At 43.1% G+C, this 22,108-nt stretch overlaps 1 protein-coding gene across 4 annotated transcripts in view; it reads right to left on the minus strand.

The window, feature by feature from the left end:
• LOC122540113 (MORN repeat-containing protein 1-like) overlaps nucleotides 1-22,108 on the minus strand; it is a 202,549-nt gene that overhangs the window by 126,603 nt on the left and 53,838 nt on the right. For 2 of the 4 annotated variants that reach the window (XM_087980384.1, XM_087980385.1), the window contains exon 10: nucleotides 21,627-21,814. In XM_087980384.1, coding sequence (XP_087836510.1) covers nucleotides 21,627-21,814 — 188 coding nt within the window. Of the gene's footprint in view, nucleotides 1-10,491; nucleotides 12,370-17,146; nucleotides 17,725-21,626; nucleotides 21,815-22,108 lie in introns of those variants that run through there. The other 2 variants (XM_087980386.1, XM_087980387.1) reach the window with 2 other exon arrangements.

Below are 22,108 nucleotides of genomic sequence, written 5' to 3' on the forward strand. Positions count from 1 at the left end.
TTCATCCCCTGAAATAAACTGTCTATCTTACTTAATGGAGACTTGTGTCTGACATAGGCTTTCCTGATGCCGTTTCACCCTCTCCCCTCAGCTCAGATCAGATTTAACCTGGTGCGGAGCCTTTGCCCCATTAGCAACTCTGCTAAAGCTATCCTTTTAGTTGCATGAGGGGTGGTGCTCTAATCAAACAGGAAATGGGACCGTTTGGTATCTAGTGAATGTTTAGGCTGTGTCTTTAAGCCTGCCTTCAAAGTTTGGATATTCCTTCTGCCAAACCATTGGATGATGGATGGTATGGAGCTGTCATTATATATCGAATGCTGTTCGACTTTATGAAATACTCAAGTTCCCAGCTGGAAAATGATGGCCTGTTATATGTGACCAACGCTTCTGGGAGTCTGCGTTTTACAAAAGTGCGCAGTTTGTCTGTCATCGTCCCTGTGTTTGACAAATGAACTCTATGCATGTCCAGCCACTTTTGAGTCCTCAATAACTAAGAACATTGAGTCCATGAAGGTACCTGCATAGGTGATGTGTAACTGAGTCCAGGGTTTACCCAGCCAGTCCCTTAATATGGGGAAGCTACTGGTCCTTGTTGGCACTCTAGGCACTGCCCCACTAATACAGCTATGTCTGCATCCAAACCTGATCTCTTGTTGAGTCTTGTTGACTCTGTAGTCCAAGTAGATAACTTGGGGTGCCTGGAACACACATTTTTTCCATTTAAGGCACATGCACACCTGGGAGAAATGTCTAAGGATTATGTCCAGGTTCTCTATGTGTTCCCTACTGGTCTTCCCAATTATTAACACATCATCTAGATAAATAGTTATCTGCAGTAGACCTTGTAAAATGTTCTCCATTGTCCACTGAAAAATTGCATAGGCTGGTGATACCCCAAATGGCAGTCTTGTACATTGGTCAAACCCTTATGGATATTAATTGTAACATATTAATTGTAACATGGTAGGCTTATGCAGAAAGTCAGGAGGCATGGGATAGTGGGAAATTTGGCCAATTGGATAGAGAACTGGCTAACCGGTCGAAGTCAGAATGGTGGTAGATGGTAAATATTCAGCCTGGAGCCCAGTTACAAGTGGAGTTCCGCAGGGATCAGTTCAGGGTCCTCTGCTGTTTGTAATTTTTATTAATGACTTGGAAGAGGGAGTCAAAGGGTGGGTCAGTAAATTTGCAGACGATACAAAGATTGGTGGAGTTGTGGATAGTGAGGAGGGCTGTTGTCGGCTGCAAAGGGACTTACATATGATGTAGAGCTGGGCTGAGGAGTGGCAGATGGAGTTCAACCCTGTCAAGTGTGAGGTTGTCCATTTTGGAAGGACAAATAAGAATGCGGAATACAGGGTTAATGGTAAGGTTCTTAGTAAGGTAGAGTAGCAGAGGGATCTTGGGGTCTATGTTCATAGCTCTTTGAAAGTTGCCACTCAGGTAGATAGAGCTTGTAAGAAGGCCTATGGTGTATTAGCGTTCATTAGCAGAGGGATTGAATTCAAGAGTCGTGAGGTGATGTTGCAGCTGTACAGGACCTTGGTAAGGCCACATTTGGAGTACTGTGTGCAGTTCTGGTCGCCTCACTTTAGGAAAGATGTGGAAGCTGTGGAGAGGGTGCAGAGGAGATTTACCAGGATGTTGCCTGGAATGGAGAGTAGGTCGTACGAGGATAGGTTGAGAGTGCTAGGCCTTTTCTCATTGGAATGGCGAAAGATGAGGGCTGACTTGATAGAGGTTTATAAGATGATCAGGGGAATAGATAGAGTAGACAGTCAGAAACTTTTCCCCCGGGTACAACAGAGTATTACAAGGAGATATAAATTTAAGGTGAAGGGTGGAAGGTATAGGGGGGTGTCAGGGGTAGGTTCTTTACCCAGAGAGTGATGGGGGCATGGAATGCGCTGCCTGTGGGAGTGGCAGAGTCAGAATCATTGGGGACCTTTAAGCGGCAATTGGATACGTACACGGATAGGTGCTTAAGCTAGGACAAATGTTCGGCACAACATCGTGGGCCAAAGGGCCTGTTCTGTGCTGTATTGTTCTATGTTCTATATGTCCTCATTTAACCACAATTGTAAGTAAGCATGCTCATGTCTCGCTTCGTGCAAGACAGCCCCCCTTTGCCAGTTTTGCATATAAATCCTCTATGTGAGGGACTGGGTATTTATCCACCTATGAAAAGCAGTTTACCGTCTATATAAAAAGCCCACAAAGGAGAACCGACCTGTTGGGTTTCACAATCAGTACGACCGTTGCTGTCCATTCTGCAAACTGTGCTGGTTCGATGATTCCTTTGAATTCAAGCCTTCTGATTGCTGCCTCTACTTTTGCCTGTAAGGCAAATGGCATAGGGCAGTCTTTGCAGAATCATGGAATTGCTTCCTGGTCAACATGCAAGGTTGCCTTAGCTCCTTTGAGGAGAAAGTGAGGTCTGCAGATGCTGGAGATCAGAGCTGAAAATGTGTTGCTGGAAAAGCGCAGCAGGTCAGGCAGCGTCCAGGGAACAGGAGAATTGACGTTTCGGGCATAAGCCCTTCTTAAGACCTCACTTTCTCCTCAAAGATTTCAACCTACTGCGAATCCTCTTACAAGGATGCCTTCCTTGAAGAAGCTCTCTTCCTCCCTCTACAAAGATTTCAGTGAGTCCCTCTCTCACTGCACCCCCCAGGTCATCTCCTCTGCACAGAAGCTCTTCAGCCATTCCTGAAGAAGGGCTTATGCCCGAAACGTCGATTCTCCTGTTCCCTGGATGCTGCCCGACCTGCTGCGCTTTTCCAGCAACACATTTTCAGCTGCCTTAGCTCCTTTGATAGTCCCTAGACCTTCCTGAAACACCTTCAGGTATTTAATTGGGACTTCACTCAAGCAGCTATTTTCTAATCAAAAAAATGTTGAGCCAATCTAAATGAGTCTTTCTCAACCAATTTCACTACATCAAGCTTGGGCCCAAGCCTTTTACTGCATTCAGGGGAAACTGAACCAGCTGCTCCTAAGAGACCAGAACCAAAGTTGTACCGTTAATCTGTAAAGGTTCCCTGGTATAGGTTCTAAGTCAAGCCAAGTTCTTGTGCAAGCTTAAGGGTTGGAGTCCAGAGCAAATTTTGTTAAAGATTGGTTCTGCAATCAATGAAACAACCGCACTAGCATTGACCTCCATTAGAACCAGGTGACCATCTAATCATACATTTATTTTGATTAGCTCTGATTGGATGTTCCAAACCAGATGTTTGTGGACTTTCCAGGGTGTGTACTCTCCTAATACCGGCTAATGAACTCTCTTACTCAACTTGGGTCGAGTGGGACTCTTTTGCAGTCTTGAGTCCACATACCAGCGGAAAGTACAATCCTGAAGAAACATTTAACAGTTTGGCTGAGGGTTGGCATTGTTTTGGGTTTTACTGTGAGCTGACCTAGAGTTCTTGTATTCAGGATATGTCTTGAGTGAGGCTATGCAATTGTCTGAACTCAAGTAGTGCTTCCCAAGCTCAGTTAGACCTGTGACAACGTCAAGATTAGAGTGCTGCTGGAAAAAGACGTTTGCCTGAAATGTCGATTTTCCTGCTCCTCGGATGCTGCCTGACCTGTTATGCTTTTCCAGCACCACTCTAATCGTGATTCTGATCTCCAGCTTCTGCAGTACTCACTTTTGCTTAGACTGGTGACAGTGTCCTCTGAATCGGAATACCCTGCAACTCATGTCTTCACTTGCCACATTTTCCAATGATAAAGCCAGTTGTGCTTCAGCTAACAGGTGTTTTTGCATGGTTACATCATTAATCCCATATACCAACGGGAACCTCAGCATCTCATTAAGGGTTAACCCAAAGTCACATGGCTCTGCCTGTAGTCTTAACTTAGTCAAAAATCCCAACACAGATTCCCCAGTTCTTGCTGAGTAAAAAAATGACATCTCAGAAAAAGGAGAAGTTAGGGGTCATAATATTTTTTAACTCAACTCTTGAAAGGTTTTAGTAGTTGGTGTCTCAGGGAAAGTTAGGCTCGTAATAACAGAAAAAAGCAATGCATTCTTTCCACATACTGGGCCCAATCTTCAACAACAAGGTCAAACAAGTCAAGCTTGCCAAATAACAGCATGATTCAAACAGTGCTTATGCCAACTCAAAGATGACTGTTGCAAGCGAGTTTCTTCAGGAAGTGCTTTACTCTCATTGCCACCAAAATAATTCGAGGAGGCCAGTATTCAGTCACTAATTCACCCTTATTTACACGTGGAAAGTCCTTGGCTCTGTCAGACTCAACTCCTGGAGAGTTAGGGTGTCTCCCATTCCTGTTTTTATTTACTAAGTCTCCTGGTTATATATTTTTTTCTTTTCTTTCCCAGCACCCATGTTGTGTGTATGCAGATGTGTGACACAGTGAAAGATAAGTGCATACATCTTTCTTCATTTTGCGCCACCAGGAAGAAAACACCCGAGTGGCCAGTGACAAACAGTGCCCTTCACAAAAAAGGCCAATGCTGTGTGTTCAAACGTGAAGGGGAGGGCAGGGACTAAATCAAAATAGAGTCGGGGGCGGTGGGGGGGAATAAAGCACTCCACACCCTATGGTGCCCACCTCTTATTCCTGTTTTTATCTGTCAGCTAGGGCTCCATGATTGGACCAGATTAACATCCCCAATCAGGGGACTCATACTCTATGAGGTCCACCTAGCTGACCTGGTTACAATTGTTACAATTGAGACCGCCTTCCTACCCTTGAAATCTATTGGTATATGACTTGCAACACATTAGCTGAAACTTTATTGCTGGAACAGCACAGCAGGTCAGGCAGCATCTAGGGAACAGAAGATTCGACGTTTCGGGCACATGCCCTTCTTCAGGAATGAGCAGAGAGTGTTCAGCAGGAGAAGATAAAAGGTAGGGAGGAGGGACTTGGAGGAGGGGCGTTGGAAATGTGATAGGTGGAAAGAGGTCAAGGTGAAGGTGATAGGTCGGAGTAGGGTGGAGGCGGAGAGGTCAAGAAGAAGACTGCAGGTCAGGAAGGCGGTGCCGGGCTGGAGGGATTCGGCTGAGACAAGGTGGGGGATGAAGAAACTGGTGAAGTCCAAGTTCATCCCCTGTGGTTGGAGGGTTCCCAGTCGGAAGATAAGACGCTCCTCCTCCGACCGTCGCGTTGTTGTGGTTTGGCGGTGGATGAGTCCAATGACCTGCATATCCTCGGTGGAGTGGGAGGGGGAGTTGAAATGCTGTGCTACAGGGTGATTGGGTTGGTTCGTCCGGGTGGCCCAGAGGTGCTCTCTGAATCGCTCCGCAAGTAGGCGGCCTGTCTCGCCAATATAGAGGAGGCCACACCGGCTGCAGCGGATGCAGTAGATAATGTGGGTGGAGGTGCAGGTGAATCTGTGGCGGATATGGAAGTTTCCTTTGGGGCCTTGGAGAGAAGTGAGGGGGGAGGTGTGGGCGCAAGTGTTGCACCTCCTGCGGTTGCAAGGGAAGGTGCCGGGAGTGGAGGTTGGGTTGGTGGGGGGTATGGATCTGACAAGGGAGTCGCGGAGGGAGTGGTCTCTACGGAAAGCTGATAGAGGAGGGGAGGGAAATATATCCTTGGTGGTGGGGTCCGTTTGGAGGTGGCGGAAGTGACGGCGGATGATGCGCTGTACATGGAGATTGGTGGGGTGGTAGGTGAGGACCAGTGGGGTTCTGTCCTGGTGGCGGTTGGAGGGGCGGGGCTCAAGGGCGGAGGAGCGGGAAATGGAGGAGATGCGGTGGAGGGCATCGTCGATCACGTCGGGGGCGAAATTGCGGTCCTTGAAGAAGGAGGCCGTCTGTGTTGTGCGTATTTTGAACTGGTCCTCCTGGGAGCAGATGCGGCGGAGACGAAGGAATTGGGAGAATGGGATGGCGTTTTTACAGGGGGCGGGGTGGGAGGAGGTGTAGTCCAGGTAGCTGTGGGAGTCGGTCGGTTTGTAGTAGATGTCCGTGTTGATTCGGTCGTCTGAGATAGAAACAGAAAGGTCTAGGAAGGGGAGGGAGGAGTCCGAGACTGTCCAGGTGAATTTGAGGTCGGGGTGGAAGGTGTTAGTGTAGTGGATGAACTGTTCAACCTCCTCGTGGGAGCACGAGGTAGCGCCGATACAGTCATCAATGTAGCGGAGGAAAAGATGGGGGGTGGGGCCAGTGTAGTTGCGGAAGATGGATTGTTCCACATACCCTACGAAGAGGCAGGCATAGCTGGGGCCCATGCGGGTGCCCATGGCTACTCCTTTTGTTTGGAGAAAGTGGGAGGATTGGAAAGAAAAGTTGTTCAGGGTGAGGACCAGTTCAGTCAGTCGAAGGAGGGTGTTCAGGGTGAGGACCAGTTCAGTCAGTCGAAGGAGGGTGTTCAGGGTGAGGACCAGTTCAGTCAGTCGAAGGAGGGAGTCGAAGGAATCACCTTCACCTTGACCTCTTTCCACCTATCACATTTCCAACGCCCCTCCTCCAAGTCCCTCCTCCCTACCTTTTATCTTCTCCTGCTGAACACTCTCTGCTCATTCCTGAAGAAGGGCATGTGCCCGAAACGTCGAATCTTCTGTTCCCTAGATGCTGCCTGACCTGCTGTGCTGTTCCAGCAATAAAGTTTCAGCTTTGATCTCCAGCGTCTGCAGACCTCACTTTCTCCTCGAAGATTGCAACACATTAGACCAATGTTACGTCAATGGTCCAGCATTTCAGCTTTGATGAGTGTGGATGGGGGAGGGGGGGTAGTTGATGGTCAACTGGGGCAATCCTGGGCTTATCAGAGGCACTACCGCTTCCACTCCTCCCCAAGATGATTACCCCTTTAACTTACCTGCCACGGTGTCTTGAAGTTGGCCCCATAGATTTTCTCACCCTCTCCATCATGAGCAAGGATGGCAAGAGCCATGACCTTGAACTTACTTTGAGGAGCATAGGGATTGTGGTGCTCCTGAGGAAGCAGCTTCATTTGTCTGGTGCTGAGTAATGGTGAGGACAAGTGGACAAATGTTGGCTCGTTCGCTGTGAAAATACCATGTTTCTTGATGAATACCTCTGGCAGTATTGGAATGTCAGCCTAGATTATAGGCACAGATTTTGGTAGTGAAACTTAAAGAACGTAGAGCTGAGTATTACCAAATGCGCCAAACAGATTTCTGCAGGTTATTTGCATTAAAGATGCTGTGTTCATATCCTTATTGTTACCGAGACTGGAATTGCACGCAGCCCCTCTGACTATTTTGGATCCTGAAATGGAGACATCGCCCTTTTAAGAGCTCTATTATTTTAAGCTACATAAAATATTTATACATCAGCCTCATGCTACAGACCTAAGTACAGGTTTGTGCCAGTAAAACGATCAATAAAGTATTTTCTGGCAGACTGTTGACACAGTCAGCATCTCCGGTCTCCTTGTGAGGGTACCAGCAGCTGCAGTCTGCAAGCTGCTAAGGCTGTCTGGAGACGGATGTGCAGTCCTCAGTCCTCTTGCTGAAGCTCTTATCGGACCTAATTCTGTATAAACTCCCTTCATCAGCACAGCAGCATTCATCAAGAGCTATGTGAAATTCCCCACACACAATTCACTCAGGTCGAGTATCCAGACAAGTACAGACCAGATTCAAAGGCTCCAAAAATTAGTTAATCCTCTGAAGCATAAGTTATGAAACTAACAAGCTCAGCAGTCAAGGAAGAACTTCCACAGAGCTGCCAGTGGTATGGATACAGGCTGTCATTATTGAATTTCCCCACATGCTTTGCTCCTGGAATTACTGAAATTCCCCACCTTCTTCCCGCCTAGTATTACTGAATTTCCCCATGTTCTTCCCTCCCAGAATTATTGAATTTCCCCACATTCTTCACTCCTTAAATTACTGAAATTTTCCATGTTCTTCGCTCCAGGAATTACTGAATTTCCTCTCATATTTCGCTCCCACAATGCTGCCAATGAGGAGGGTCTAATTTTTTTCTTCTTCTAAAGCAGTTTCATAAAGTGCAGTTAGCCCTCTGTCATTTTGTTCTATGTAACCATTCTTCACTGAGCCTGTACAGTGAATATTTCTCCAGTTATTCAATAGTAGCAAGCATTGTAGCCAATGAAACTTGTTGGTCCATCTAATAAAGAGCCACTAACTTAGTGCAGATTGGGGATCACATCAGGGATCTTCTGATCCATATAGTTCAGTGCTGTACTGGCAATGACTTTCATAAAAAAATATTGTTTTTATCTTAAGGAAAGATTTTTTAAAAAGCTAAATGAAGAAATGAGAGCGAATAGAACAGCAAATTATTGTCACTTGTATTTATGAAGACACAGTGAGATGTGTATTAAACGTCACCACAATTCAGCATAATTTTAATTGGAGAAATTATAAAAAGAAATAATTGAGTCAAAGTTAGGATAAAGTTCACCTTTTGTTCACTCCACGACTTCTGGGTTTCTGGAGTGGCTACGGGATGCTGTGGCCACTAAGGCAAGGATTCCTGGACTAGACACACCACACGACCAATGCTGAAGCCTTCAGTCACTGCCTGAAGCTGCTGCATTGCTACCATAGCCTTGAGGAATGAACTGGAACTAGCCCATGCAGCCTCCACTGAAACCACCATACCGCCACCAGAAGGAACAGACCAGACCCATCAACGATGAAGCCTTCAATAAAGTTACAGCCACTATGGCTATGCAGAACAGATATCCAGATCCCCTATACTGCTACTGTTGCAGCAGGCCCTCGCAACAGCCTTCCTTCACTGCAGCCGCAGAAAAGCAGGTGAACGTTGATATAAGACAGAAATGAAGAAACAAAACAGAAAAGAAATATAGAGAAAAGAAAAGAACTCAGCCAGCGGGAGCATACAGGCACAGAGCTGAAGCACACCCTACACTGCAGTCACCACCAGCGAGAGAGAAATCCTTTTATGCACAGGTACAATGCCCAAAATCCATTGTCTGAAAATGGGAATTGTCCAAAAACCAGACATTTTTGAAAAGGTATGTCAATCTAGTTCCAGGATTTGTTTCAGGCTCAGAGTCTGTATTAGGTTCAAGGTTTCAGGTGCTGTGCAGGTGAAATGTTCTACATTCACAAACATCCAGCAGGGTTTTCATTTTGGACATCACTTCTGTAGTGCTAAAATAGAACAAATACCTGCAGATGCTGGAGATCTGAAACACACAGAAATAGAAACTGTTGGAGAAACTTAACAGGTCTGGCAGCATTGAAAGAAAGGAAACAGCATTAAAGTTTTGAATCCAACAACCCTTCTAGTGCTGTTCACAACCTCAGGGCTTTCCAAGCCCTTTATAGACAATGAAGTACTTTTGAAGTATAAGCACCATTGTATTATGGGAAATGTATCAAAGAGCTGATACACAAGATCCCTTGAACAGCAATGTGATAATGGTCAGATACAGTTAACTGCTTTGAGTCATGTTAGTTGAGAGATAAATATTGGTCATGAGACTGGAAAGAATCTCTACTTTTATTTGAGTAGAAGCATAGGATATTTTACATCCACCTGAGAGGACAAATGGTCCCTTAGTTTAACATCTCATCAGACATGTCAACAGTACAGCATTCGCTCAGTTCTACAGTGCAGTGTCAGCTTGGAGCTTTTTTGCTCAAGGCTTTAAAGTGGGACTTGAACTCAAAATCTTGTGTTTCAGAGATGTCAATGCTATCACTGAACTACTATAGGCTGAAAACAGTGAAGATAGGAAGCTGGTCACTTGCCATATAGGGAATGAAATGCAGCATGTTAAGGATGTGGGAGAACTTAAAATAAAGAGAAAAGAGAAATGGAGAAATTTACATGCAGAGAAATCAATGTGCAGAAAAATATACATTTCAAAACAATTCTGATGAGTTTTCTTAGCCATGAGGGCATTTGCAAACTAACAATATTCATTTCAGAGTAGTGAAAGAGTAACTGACATACAAAGGACTTGTACATTGAAAAATAAATTCTATGTCAGACTGGCTGACATAATTAATTTCTTTAACCAGTGAACAATGTTTTACGATGCAAGCTCTTCCAGGATAAGCCACTATAGTGACTTTTTTTTGTGTAAGTGCAGCTGCTTTCTGCAAACCCATAAATGAACACTCTGTCTACATGCTTGCTGTGTCTCAGGGAGATGGCTCTCCCATCCAAATGCATTATTCACTCGCGCTTCCACTTCTATTTCTGGTGCACTTCAGCATGGTTAATACATCAAGTGCTGTTCCATAAGTGCACAAATCAATACAGGAGGAACACTAGGGCTGCAATATGTAACTGTCCTATCTGTTTTGTCTAGTCGAGTTACTGGATATTTTTTATAGCTGCTTAAGGTTGCCTACTTATTCAATTAATATCTAGACTACTATAGAAGGTTCTTAAAAAATTATTTTAAAACTTGGCTGCCCTACAGTCTTCTGATGACTAAATATGGAATTCACAACTTCAGTAAAATTAATGAACTACATTTCAAGTACTTGCTGTAGGTTAATATTTTGGGAGCTTGGACAAAGTGCAGGTGAATCTGTGCTGTTTTCTGGTGCTGTGCTTTGCCAATACCTTTTATACTTCAATTTAATTTTTATTGTGGTGGTGAGGTCTAAATGTGGTGTGAATATTTATGCTTGTCAGGTTACAAGTTATCAACAATGAAGGTAAAAAAAAAAATCACAACACCAGGGTTATAGTCCAACAGGTTTATTTGGAAGCATGAATCCAAAACCGGCATCTCCACATCATGGCTAACAATGAAGGTGGAAGAGCTCTCTTTGCTGGCACCGAAGCCTGTATAATGTATGGTGAGGCCAGGTACCAACCATGTATCTCCACCATCCTCCACACCCTCAGAGTGGAACCTCGACTTAGTGACATTTCCAGTTCCTGTGCTAGCTGTCCTTCAATTCCGAATTTTAACTTGAGCTGCATTTAAGATAGTTTGTGTGGTGAGCTCCCACACAGCTATGTATTTTCCTAAATCAATCTGTTCAGAAGCAGAATGGGACATGAACCCAGGTCTCCTGGTTCAAAGGTAGGGGTACTATCACTGCCCTACAAGAGCCCCTAAAAAAACTGCTTTGCCTCCACTACAGGTTGAGAATGCCCAAGCTCAGTTCATTCAGGAGTCAGAAAGTCGATCGTCCCAACAGTTTGTGCTGGTTGGACATCTAATTTGGAACATTTTCTGTACATTCCTTATCCGCTTAAATATGGCTTGGGTAACATTGATGACAGTGTTAATTATCGATCAAATGTCCCAAACCGTCTATTAATCTGTGATATAGAGACTTTGGATTCCTCCCTGATTAGTCATGGACTTCTTTCCCTGAACATTTTGAACTACCTAAAGTTCCAAGGTCATAAGAACATATGACAATAGGAGTGGAAGTAAGGCCATTCAGCCCATCGAGTCCACTCCACCATTTAATCATGGCTGATGGGCATTTCAGTTCCACTTACCCGCAACTCTCCCCATTGTTCTTAAATTCTTGGCCTCGAAAGGAATTATCAATCGCTGCCTTGAAGACACCCAATGTCCTGACCTCCACTGCGCTCCATGGCAATTAATTCCAGTGTCCACTCCTTCTAAGCCATGCATTATCTTGTAAGTTTCTATTAGATCTTCCCTCAACCTTCTAAACTCTAATGAATACAATCCCAGAATAGTCAGCTGATCATATGTTAGGCCTACCATTCCAGGGATCATCTGTGTGAATCTCCGCTGGACATGCTCCAGTGCGTCCTTCTTGAGGTGTGGGGCCCAAAATTGGACCGATATTCTAAATCGGGCCTAACTATAGATTTATAAAGTCTCCGTAGCATGTCGTTGCTTTTGAGATGAATGACAACATTACATTTGGTTTCTTAATCACGGACTCAACTTGCAAATCAACTTTTAGAGGATCCTAGACTAGCACTCCCAGATCCCTTTGTACTTGGCTTTATGAATTTTCTCACTATTTATAAAAAAAAGTCCATGCCTGCATTCTTTTTTCCAAAATGCAAGACCTCGCAATTGCTCATGTTGAATTTCATCAGCCAAAGGTCCTACTCAGGTCTGGTGGAATCAGATGATCACAATTAGGGAGCAAGAGCAATCATTGAGCTTGCAGTGCACTTTGAATTCAAGTTCCAACCTGCTCCTTCCTTTGCAAAAAGAAAGCATTTTAGCCTTCTGCTTTCCTAAAGGCGTCGATTCATGCTTGGGCACAGTTAAACAGATGCCAGCTGAGTCCTCGCCATTGGCCATTCTTCATGTCAGTGAACGAATTGAGGGCTACATTTGGATCGTGGTGATCTGCATTAATTGCGACAAGAGGTTGTGTCATTTCCCACTCCATCATCAGGGGCTTGCTGCACCACTTGCTTATTATTAGTACACCGTGTGCACTTTCCATGGGAGATCCTCCTCAGTGGATTTCATTATGAAACGGAACAAAATTTGAAAGTATCACTTCTGAGTGAGAAAGGCTATTTATCAACAAACTTCCTCATTCTTTGTTTATGACTATTTCATAATTGACATTGCTTTGAGCACAACTCGTTGATCACTTGTTCGATGAACAAAAAAAAATCAACAATCCTTCCAGCAGGGACGGAATTGTTCAAACATGGCTATGAATGTCTCTGTGCTTTTCAATCATGCAGAAATTTCACAAATGGGCAACATAAAATTCCCTACAGTCCATCTTCTGTGAGCGTTTGAAGTGAGGACAGTGAATTTACTAGGGTTGGCCAGCTCACCAAAATTATATAGATTAGTTCAATTAAATTTCTACAAAAGCCATAGAATCAGAATGAACACTCTCTCAGGTAACATGAAAAAGCTTAAATTCTGCTTCAATAGAGTAACTCAAAGCTTAAACCAAGCAGAAGTCTGGTTTTGTTCCAGCTTGGATAAAATGACTCAAATCAGAGTTATTTGCAATTTGAGCTTACTGATTGATAGCTTGAGTCAACCTGTTTCTTTCCAGGTCAGTCCGTTCTCTGTTAATTTGTGGGCCATCAGAAATGGCTGATCTTCCTTTTGAGACCTGTCGATTGCTGCCAATATCTGTGAAGGACTTTGGATTTTTGTTAATACTAATTAATCTCAGAACCATAGGTAAAGCACCAAGGTCATGATACAGGATACTGTCAAAAATGAAAAGGCCAGGAGAAAAGGCAGGAAGGCAACAATCAGATAATGCCAAACTTAGGGTTTTGAAAGTGTATAGGTTGGGGTGGTGAGGAAGGATGAAAAGAATTGGAGAGTTCTAGACTGGGGAGATCCCAGGAGAGAATGCATTTAAGTATGAGACAGCTCAATGTTTCTTAGGCTTGGTCTTCCACTTACTCCTAGGCAATGAGTTGAAAATATATCCTTGAGTTCAAAATTAGTAAGAATGCAGGAAGAAGAAAAACTGTCACCTGAGGTACACTATTTGGTATATTTTAACATCCTTAGAATACAAAATATAGTGAATAATATTGCCTGTAATTTTATTCTGAGAAAATGGTCTGTATTTTTGCTTCAGCAGGTCGCTTTGATAAATAATTATGAAAACATCATTTGAGAATTTGAAAAATTAAGCTATCAAGAAGTCTAATTTGCATGTCTAGTCTATGATGAGTTAGCTGGTCATAGCTAAAGGCATTAGTTCATGTATTAATAAGTTCCATCAATAACCCTGAACAAGGAAAGACAAAAATATGAGAGGTTCACTCATAATTTTCATCCAGTGAGTTGCTGGATTTTGTGTGCACTTGTACGTGCGTACCTGTGTTTATATGACTGTGTGTGTGCGTGTGTGTGTACATGTAAAAGAACAGGATGGAGATAATGGATACACTCTCTGATCCAACAAACTGACAATAGTTTCTGTCCTGATGCACACACACAAATTAGTTCCTGTGCTAATATTCTTATCAAGAAAATGTAGAGATAGGTGTGAGGAATGGCAAGTTGTGCTGCATTCCAGGTCATGGAGTTCACTGTGAAGAAGTTAAATATACAAACTCCTTGATTTTGCCAAAGAGCTGACCACTCTTTCTGACCACCATCTCTAAAGGGGAGCTGCAGAAGCCACAGGATTTCTTACTTGCATCTCACAACTCAGAAATGTGCAGAGATTAAAATATGGAAAAATGAAAGTTACTTAAGTGAGTGTGAATGAAAAAGGGCCATTCAATTCAGAATTCCAGAGGATTGACTTTGTGTTGTCCACCTTGAGAAGGAGTATTCACTATCAATAGTGCAGCTTGTTTGATCAACATCACATCCTTTGGAATCAGCATGCATCCCTTCTGCCACTGACACACTTCAGCTCCAATTTGTTAAACTTACGTTAATCACACTTCCCAGCCCCAAACAATGCACCGTCAAATGGAATAAGAACAATTAGATTACAAGAAATCCTTCCCCAAGCATTCCTCAAAATATACCATCAATATATAAAGATAACTTCTGCTTATTCATTGTTATTGGATCAATATTTTAGAGTTCTTTAAATTTCTGAAGCCATTTCACAACCACCATTAGCCAAGGAACTTCTGTATTTTAAAGTAGATAACCCACCATTACTTTCTTGGGGCAATTAGGCACAGGTAAGAAAAACATGATTTTGCCAGCTCTACCCACATCCTGAAAATTTTTTTACAAGCTAACACTCACAGGCACAGTTATTTAATAGGGTAACTAATCAGAGAGTGTTTCTGGCACTTGTGCTAGTCTCACAATAACTGTTCTGTGCGCAAATGCAATTAGAGCAACCAATGTGGACTATCCTGCCTTGTCTGCTGCAGTCCCTGCCAATCTGTGTTAAAGCCACAAATGCTGGCTCAGGATGAGTGTTTATCATCCTGCCAAGCAGACTGCAAAACTCGCAGGCTCAGCAATAGGAAGGAGGATTAGATATAAAAGTAACCAATTGACGCAGACTTTTTTTTTCTCCAAAGGAACTAGGTTAACTTGTCCTTCAGAATACGGGAACTGAATGAAACTGAGGGAGACAGGGCAACCGGTCCTCCTTTCCCTGACACTGCTGACTAAGAAGATTTGTAAACAGCAGGTCATATCTTTTCGGATTTGGGAGATTAAATAAGATGTTAGGATTGTTAATGAATTGATTTCCATTTGCTTTTACTTTGTCCTTTGTAGATATGAATCCTAAGCATAAACAGCTACCAAGTTTGATCCCTGGTATGTATCGAGATAGCTGATCTTAGCTGGGGTCAGCAGTGGGGGCATTACAATTGGCTTCAGTGTATAAAGGCAAAGGGAAGTTGGAAATTTTGGTAGGATTCTTGATCCTAATTACTATCTGGCAGAGTCTTTGAAACTGAGGTCCAAATAGAATTTTAAGAGATTAATAAAGTCAGCAAGTTATTGCCTTTGGGGGCTGGATTCACCATGCATTGCAAGCACAATACCTCAAAAATTCTGCATTCTATCTTTTACTTGAAAAGAAAAACCTGCTTGCATACAATGCCTTTCACAATCTCCAATGTCCATAACAACCAGGTAAGCACTTTGCAATCACTGCTGTAATGAAGGAAACTTACTGTCTCCCTTGCAGTGTCATACATGCTCAGCTCTGGTGACAATTTTCCTTGTGAAACTGACATTGTCTTTAGGGTGTTACAACACGGATCTAGGTTGAGAGTGGAGAGCAGAGGCATTCAAGGTTTGCTTTACCCAGACTGGGAAATATCAAAAACTCGATAGCAAGCCCTGCTTTAACTGAAGGTGTAAGGCTGGGTGGAGGTGTGTGAGGGGGTTTTTGGGACTGAGAGAATTTGGTTTGTGCAACTTTCCTTCTACAGTCAGATAGTCTGCGAACACTCACTGTCTACAATCATGTAGTTATTTCACTGAGAGACAAGAGGGCTGTCAGAAATTGAGATACGTACTCATCGGATGACAGAAACTTGTACAAAGAATTAGAGTAAATGGGAGCAGTGAGGAAATTAAAAATTATATAGAAACTTGCATTTAATCACATTTTCATTGCAGTAAACTATCACAAGGATCTCAACAGGAGAATTATCAGATGAAAATAAGTATCACATCCATAATGATGTCACATCTAATGTCATTTAGGGAAGGAAATTGCAAATTCTTACCTGGTCTGGCATACATGAGACTCCAAACCCATAGCAATGTGCTTGACTCTTAACTGCCCTCTGTGTATTAGGGATGGGCAATAAATGCTTGCCTAGCCAGGGATGCCCTCATTCCATAATGAATTTTTTTAAAAAGGAGCTATTAAGCCAGGTGACAAAATACTTGGCCGAAGGTTTTAAGGAGTATCTGAAAGTTTGAAAAGTAGGAATTTAAGGGGGGAAATCCAGCGTTTACAAAAACTTTGCATTTATATAATGTCTTGCACAATGTCAGAATGTTCCAAAATACTTCAGCAGCATAATAACTATTATAGGGTCAAGGCAGCTGACTGCTTGGTTATCAATGCTGGACTGATGAAAATCCTGGATGCCCAGGCGGCCAGATTTGGAGACACACACAGAACCCACAGGTTTATGGGACTGGGGAAGGTTATAAACATAGGGAGTAGTAAAGTTACAGAAAGTACTGAAGTCCAGAAATGGACACACTGAGGTCAAATACAATCTTCGTTACATCTCATAACATGAGTCACTATCAACCTGTCTGGCTTCTCATGAGAGAGTGTGGTGCTGGAAAAGGCAGCATTCGAGGAGCAGGAGAATCGACATTTCGAGCATAAGCCCTTCATCAGGAATGAGGCTTGTGGCCCAAGGGGACTGACAGATAAATGGGAGGGGAGTGGGGTGGTAGCTGGGAATGCGATTGGTAGATAAAGGTGAGGGTGAAGGTGATACATCAGAGAGGATGGTGGAATGGATTGGTGGGAAGGAAGATGGACAGGTAGGACAGTTCAAGAGGGCGGTGCCGAGTTGGAAGATTGGATCACCAGTTTCCTTATTTCCCCACCCCATCCCAGACCCAACCTTCCAAATCAGCACCACCCTCTTGAACTCTCCTACCTGTCCATCTTCCTTCCCACTTATCTGCTCCACCTTCCTCTCCGACCTATCACATTCACCCCCACCTTCATCGACCTTTCACATTCCCAGCTATTTTCCCTCCAGCCCCAGCCCCCTCGGGCCACAAACCTCATTCCTGATGAAGGGCTTATGCTCGAAATGTCAATTCTTCTGCTCCTCAGATGCTGCCTGACCTGTGTTTTGCCAGCACCACACTCTTCGACTCTGATCTCCAGCATCTGCATCCTCACTTTCTCTGGCTTCTCATGATATCCAATGCCATGAATGTAGTTAAATAGATTATTTCTAAACATGCTAGAAGTTCACAAAGATATCATCTCAAGGCCACAAGTGTCTGAAACTGATTGTCACAATGACTGATGAGAAGATAACACAGCAATCGTCTGAGAAGGGCATGAAGAAAATCTCCAAGAAGGCATGAAGAATGGTGAGAAGATGAGAAAGTCCAGGAAAGAAAGTTCCCCCATCTATATCAACAAAGTGATGAAACAGGTTCATCCCGACTCCAGCATCTCTTCCAAGGCCATGAGCACCCTGAACTCATTCTACAATGATATTTGCACATCCTGGGGGAAGCTTCCAGTCTGGCCCATTACAACCCGCACAGCACCATCAGCCTCCCGGTAGATCCAGAGTGTCGTGTGCCTGCTCCTATCTGGGGAGCTTGCCAAGTATGCCGTGTCAGAGAGACAAAGACAGTGACCAAGTACATCAGCGCCAAGTGAAACACCACATCCTACGGTAAAAAACAAACAGCAGTTCCTTCCATAATCTCTCTCTAAATCCCTTTGGAACTCCTGACAAAGGTCAAGAACTGTACAAGTTGACATAAAACATTACACATTCTCAGGCCAAGAGCACAGATTTAACTCCGCTTCACTATCATACCTCTCCCTGACACACCAACCCAATCACCACCATTGCCTGTTTTCCCTGTCTTGCCTTCCAATTACCTTGGAAGAAAATAGGCACTGTGGAGTGAAACAGTCAGTCCTGTGTCACCACTGCCCTCTTCCTTCTTAAGGTCTTATTACAATCATCAGTATGCCTTTGGAATCAGGCTGGAAGAATTGTGGGAGAAATGTAAGGTCACCACCAGCTACACTTAAGTTTACTGCACTTGTTTGTCATCAAGATAATCTCGCACTGCAGCTTCACCTGCATGCCTGGCAACCCTCTTTCAGCATAAAGAATCGTGAAAAAAAAATCTGCACTTGCACACATGCAAACAACTTTACTCAAAAAAAAGGGAACAAGATGCACTCACTAGTTTTTTTTTAAAAAAGAAATTAATTAAACTCTGGTTTTGCTTGTTTTAAGGGTTGATGCGGTTCTAAAAAAAAATGGCTCCAGCCTTCAAGAGGGCTAATTACCAATTAATTTTCTCATTCATCGCTGTGATGCTAAACATCTTGACACACTGGCATATGTTGGGACATGTTTAGTGCCACGTTTCACACTCAGTTTCCTATTGAAAATCCTCTAGTTTCTCACAATGGACTGTAGCTGTGGTGTGGTAGCCCAGAGGGAGCAAATGTAGGGTAAATTCAGGTTATTCGTTACAGCACCAGTGCAGCAATTCAAATGGTAACTGTTAATTAGCCAGCTCAGAAAAGCTTTGTGAAACTGAATGATCCTGCTTTGGAGAATGCAGTGTGAAAATGTTCAGCAAAACCATTCAGGACTAAAATTACAAAGTAAACATCTTGATATTACAATAAGGCCGAACCACACTTCAAGAATATTTTGTTGGCTCTGAAATGCTCTGGACATCTAGAAGACGTTAAAGGTTCTTTAGAAATGAAAGTTATTTCTGTCACATACGACACAGGATAATTTTTGAAAGGGCAAGGGGAAAGACATGCTCACAATCACAAAAGTAAAATAACTTGGGATTAGTTAGCTCGGCTGGCTGAAAGGCTGCTCTGCAAAGTACACCAATGTAACCAGCATGGGTTGAATTTCTGGACTAGCTGAGGTCACCATGAAGCCCTGCCTACTGAGCCTTGCCCCTGAATCTTCAGGGACAGACAGTCAGGCACATACACAATCAAAAAGATATTTCTTCAATAATACAACTAATGCTGGAAATCTGAAATGAAAACAGAAAATGCCAAAAATATTCAGGTCTAGTAACATTTGGAGCGAAACAGCATTATCCATTTCAGGATAGCCTTTCATCAGAACTTTTCCAGTCACTCATGACATTCACATATCTCAGGGTTGCACAAATAACATTTTGTTTACCATTGTAACGCCTAAAGGCTCACAGTTCCAAATGCTAATGAAACATAAAAACCCAGGAATAACAGTCAGCTTTTCAGCACTCTGAACCTGTTCTGCACCTCAACTTACCTAAAGTCACCAGGAAGTAGGATTCCATCTATCCCCTATTCAATCACATTCTTGACCATTAATCTAAGGGCAGTGGCAATATTTTAAAGTTGTATTTGGCTCAAAAGCTGTAAAGGACCATGGATAAAATGCTGCCATTTTATCATAGAATTAACGGAGGTGGGTGGGGATGTTTTAGTTCAGAAGTATGTATGTAACCAAGCAGTAAGCAATATCCAGAATTATAGGCAAAATCAGTAATAAACTACCGTTAAATATGAATGTCTTCTTTTCCATTGAGGTGCAGGATCAATTAGCTCAATGGAACTTTTGAAAGCCACATAATCAACAAACATCAAGCCTCATTGGATCATCTGGGAATAAATCAATTAATCTGAAACCACTAGCTACAAACATATGAAAGGGAAGGGAAGCAATGGAAGTCACAAATACATACATAAATATTGTGGGACTTCACAGAAAGCCATGGGCTGCACTTTCCATCCTGTTACTGTTCAATATCAAAGTTGAAAGTTGGAGTTCAGGAATTGGGTTGTCAAATCATTCTGCTGCATCCCAACACTCTCAGGATGACACAACAGATGCAAATTGGAACACTGAAGATATCAGTTTGTCCATGGGCAGGCATGTTTGAGCAGGTGCATTTAAAACACATGTTAAAAATGGACAAAGATTTACCTAATGAATTCTTAACCATGTGATAACTGAGCATTGCATTTCCATTCTTAGCCTCCAACATTGCATAGCAGGTGGTGAGGAAAGGATGCCAAGATTTTAAGATCCATGTTGACTGGTTAAGAACAATCATAACTTGTCTCTTAGTGTTTTACAGAAGGATTATCGGATGCAACAGTAAGGAAGTTCTCTGTGGGTTTGTGAACCCTGGTGTCAAGATCAAAGGGGGTGGTGGTCAGAAGCATTCCAACTGTGTTGGAAAGAGTCACCCAATGTGAACTGTCCCAGAGTGGCCAATAATTGGCCAAAGCGTAGGCACGCAATTAAGGACAGCAGGAAGGCTTTTGAAGCTGGAAAGCCAATTGGAGGACATCCAGCTTGAAAGCAACCGCAGGATGCAATAGAGAGTAAACTACTAAACAGCTAAACTGGCTCCTGCTATCTGCGGGAACCTGGAAGCCAAATGAAATGGTCCAGTTGAGGAATTGGCTTGCCAGCTCTATTTTTAGCACTCGCCTGCCTCCCTTCCTTGCCTAAATGGGACTAAAATTCAATTTAAAGAGACATCAAAAACATAAGATATTAGGTTGGCTGATGTATTAATTGCTCAAACAGGTAGGTTTAAGGAGTACTTTACGGGAGCAGAGATTTAGAGAAGGAACTCCAGAACTTCCCAAACATTTCACCGTTATAAACCCATTTAGAAGTTTGAAAATTCTTGTGTTGGCTTGGGGGATAGGGATGAGAGGGATGATGTTCATGCTGCTGTAAGAGTGATGGGCCACGTTGGAGAAGGGCCATAGCCATTATAACTCAATCAAGTGGAGCTGAAATGCGCATCAGCCATGATTGAATGGCGGAGTGGACTCGATGGGCCGAATGGCCTTACTTCCACTCCTATGTCTTATGGTCTACAGTAACCATTGCTGCCTCAGAGCTTGTGACTCCAAAATTCTAGCTTATAACTCCACAAAGTGAGTCCTGATACTCATTTGGGAAGCCCCAGCTTAGGGATTAGCTGCTAAAAGACAAACTGCTGAATGGTCAAGTTTAGGGGTGGAGGATGAAAGAGTTATCAGAGGAGGTTAAATAAACAACACCTGTAACTATTTGACTGCATGCCTAGCTTGTTTATTCACATTCTGATTAATATAATGAAAATGTTGTCAGCTCCTGATGATTTATGGGTGAAAGCAACTTTTCTTGAACTGTAAGGCTGGAAAAATGTAAGCTTCATTCTCAAAAATTCTTCACTTTAGTCAGGATGGTACAGGAGTCATTATCTTGGTTTAGTCCCCACTCCTGGTTACTATCTAAGAAACCCATGTGAACCGTGAGTGGAATTGTCCACTGACTTGGCTGTGATAGTGAAGAGCTGCCTACATTCTCTAGATTCATACATAAACAATGTCATTTGGGGAAGGTAATGGAGGGTCTTTGGCAGAACCGAACATGGAGCCTGGATTTGGGCCTGGCAATAACTATTTTTCAAGTTTTCTTAACTCTTATCATACAATGAGCCATTTGTATTTCAGTTGAGAAAATAGAATAAACAACACATGTTTCAGCTCTTACCATGTAATGAATCATGTGCATTTCAGCTGTTACCTTGCAATGAGCCATGTATGCTTCCAGTTATTGGAAGAAAATCCAGTTTAGTTTCATTCACAGAGGTGTCTTTGATACTCAATGACCCGACTGTGGTAACTTCAGATCTACTTGGTTCAGCACTGTTAACTGCCTTGTCAGGTTCTGGCACATATGCCATCAAGGGATAATTGATGGCGGTGTAACCACTGCATAAACAGAAAAATAAGAGTTTGATGTCTTCATCACATCTAGTACTGGAAAAACTAATACCCTCAACCTCACCAAATGGACACATTACTGACTAATTGCTCTGGAGAATATGGTAACGAGCTGCCTTCTGATGCTGCACCAGAAACTTTGGTGGAAGTAGAAAGTTAATGAGATATGCTGTATTTGCCAGGGTTCAAAAGGCCCTCAAATGGGAAGAGGTAATCATAGAGGCCAATGCTATGAACCTAGCCCCAAGGACAAGGAGTCTAGACCCAATGCGAGATGTTGCA

The sequence above is a fragment of the Chiloscyllium plagiosum genome, unplaced genomic scaffold (genome assembly GCF_037043375.1).
Source record: "Chiloscyllium plagiosum isolate Xiang-an unplaced genomic scaffold, Cpla_swu_hap1 HiC_scaffold_37, whole genome shotgun sequence".
NCBI lineage: Eukaryota > Metazoa > Chordata > Chondrichthyes > Orectolobiformes > Hemiscylliidae > Chiloscyllium > Chiloscyllium plagiosum.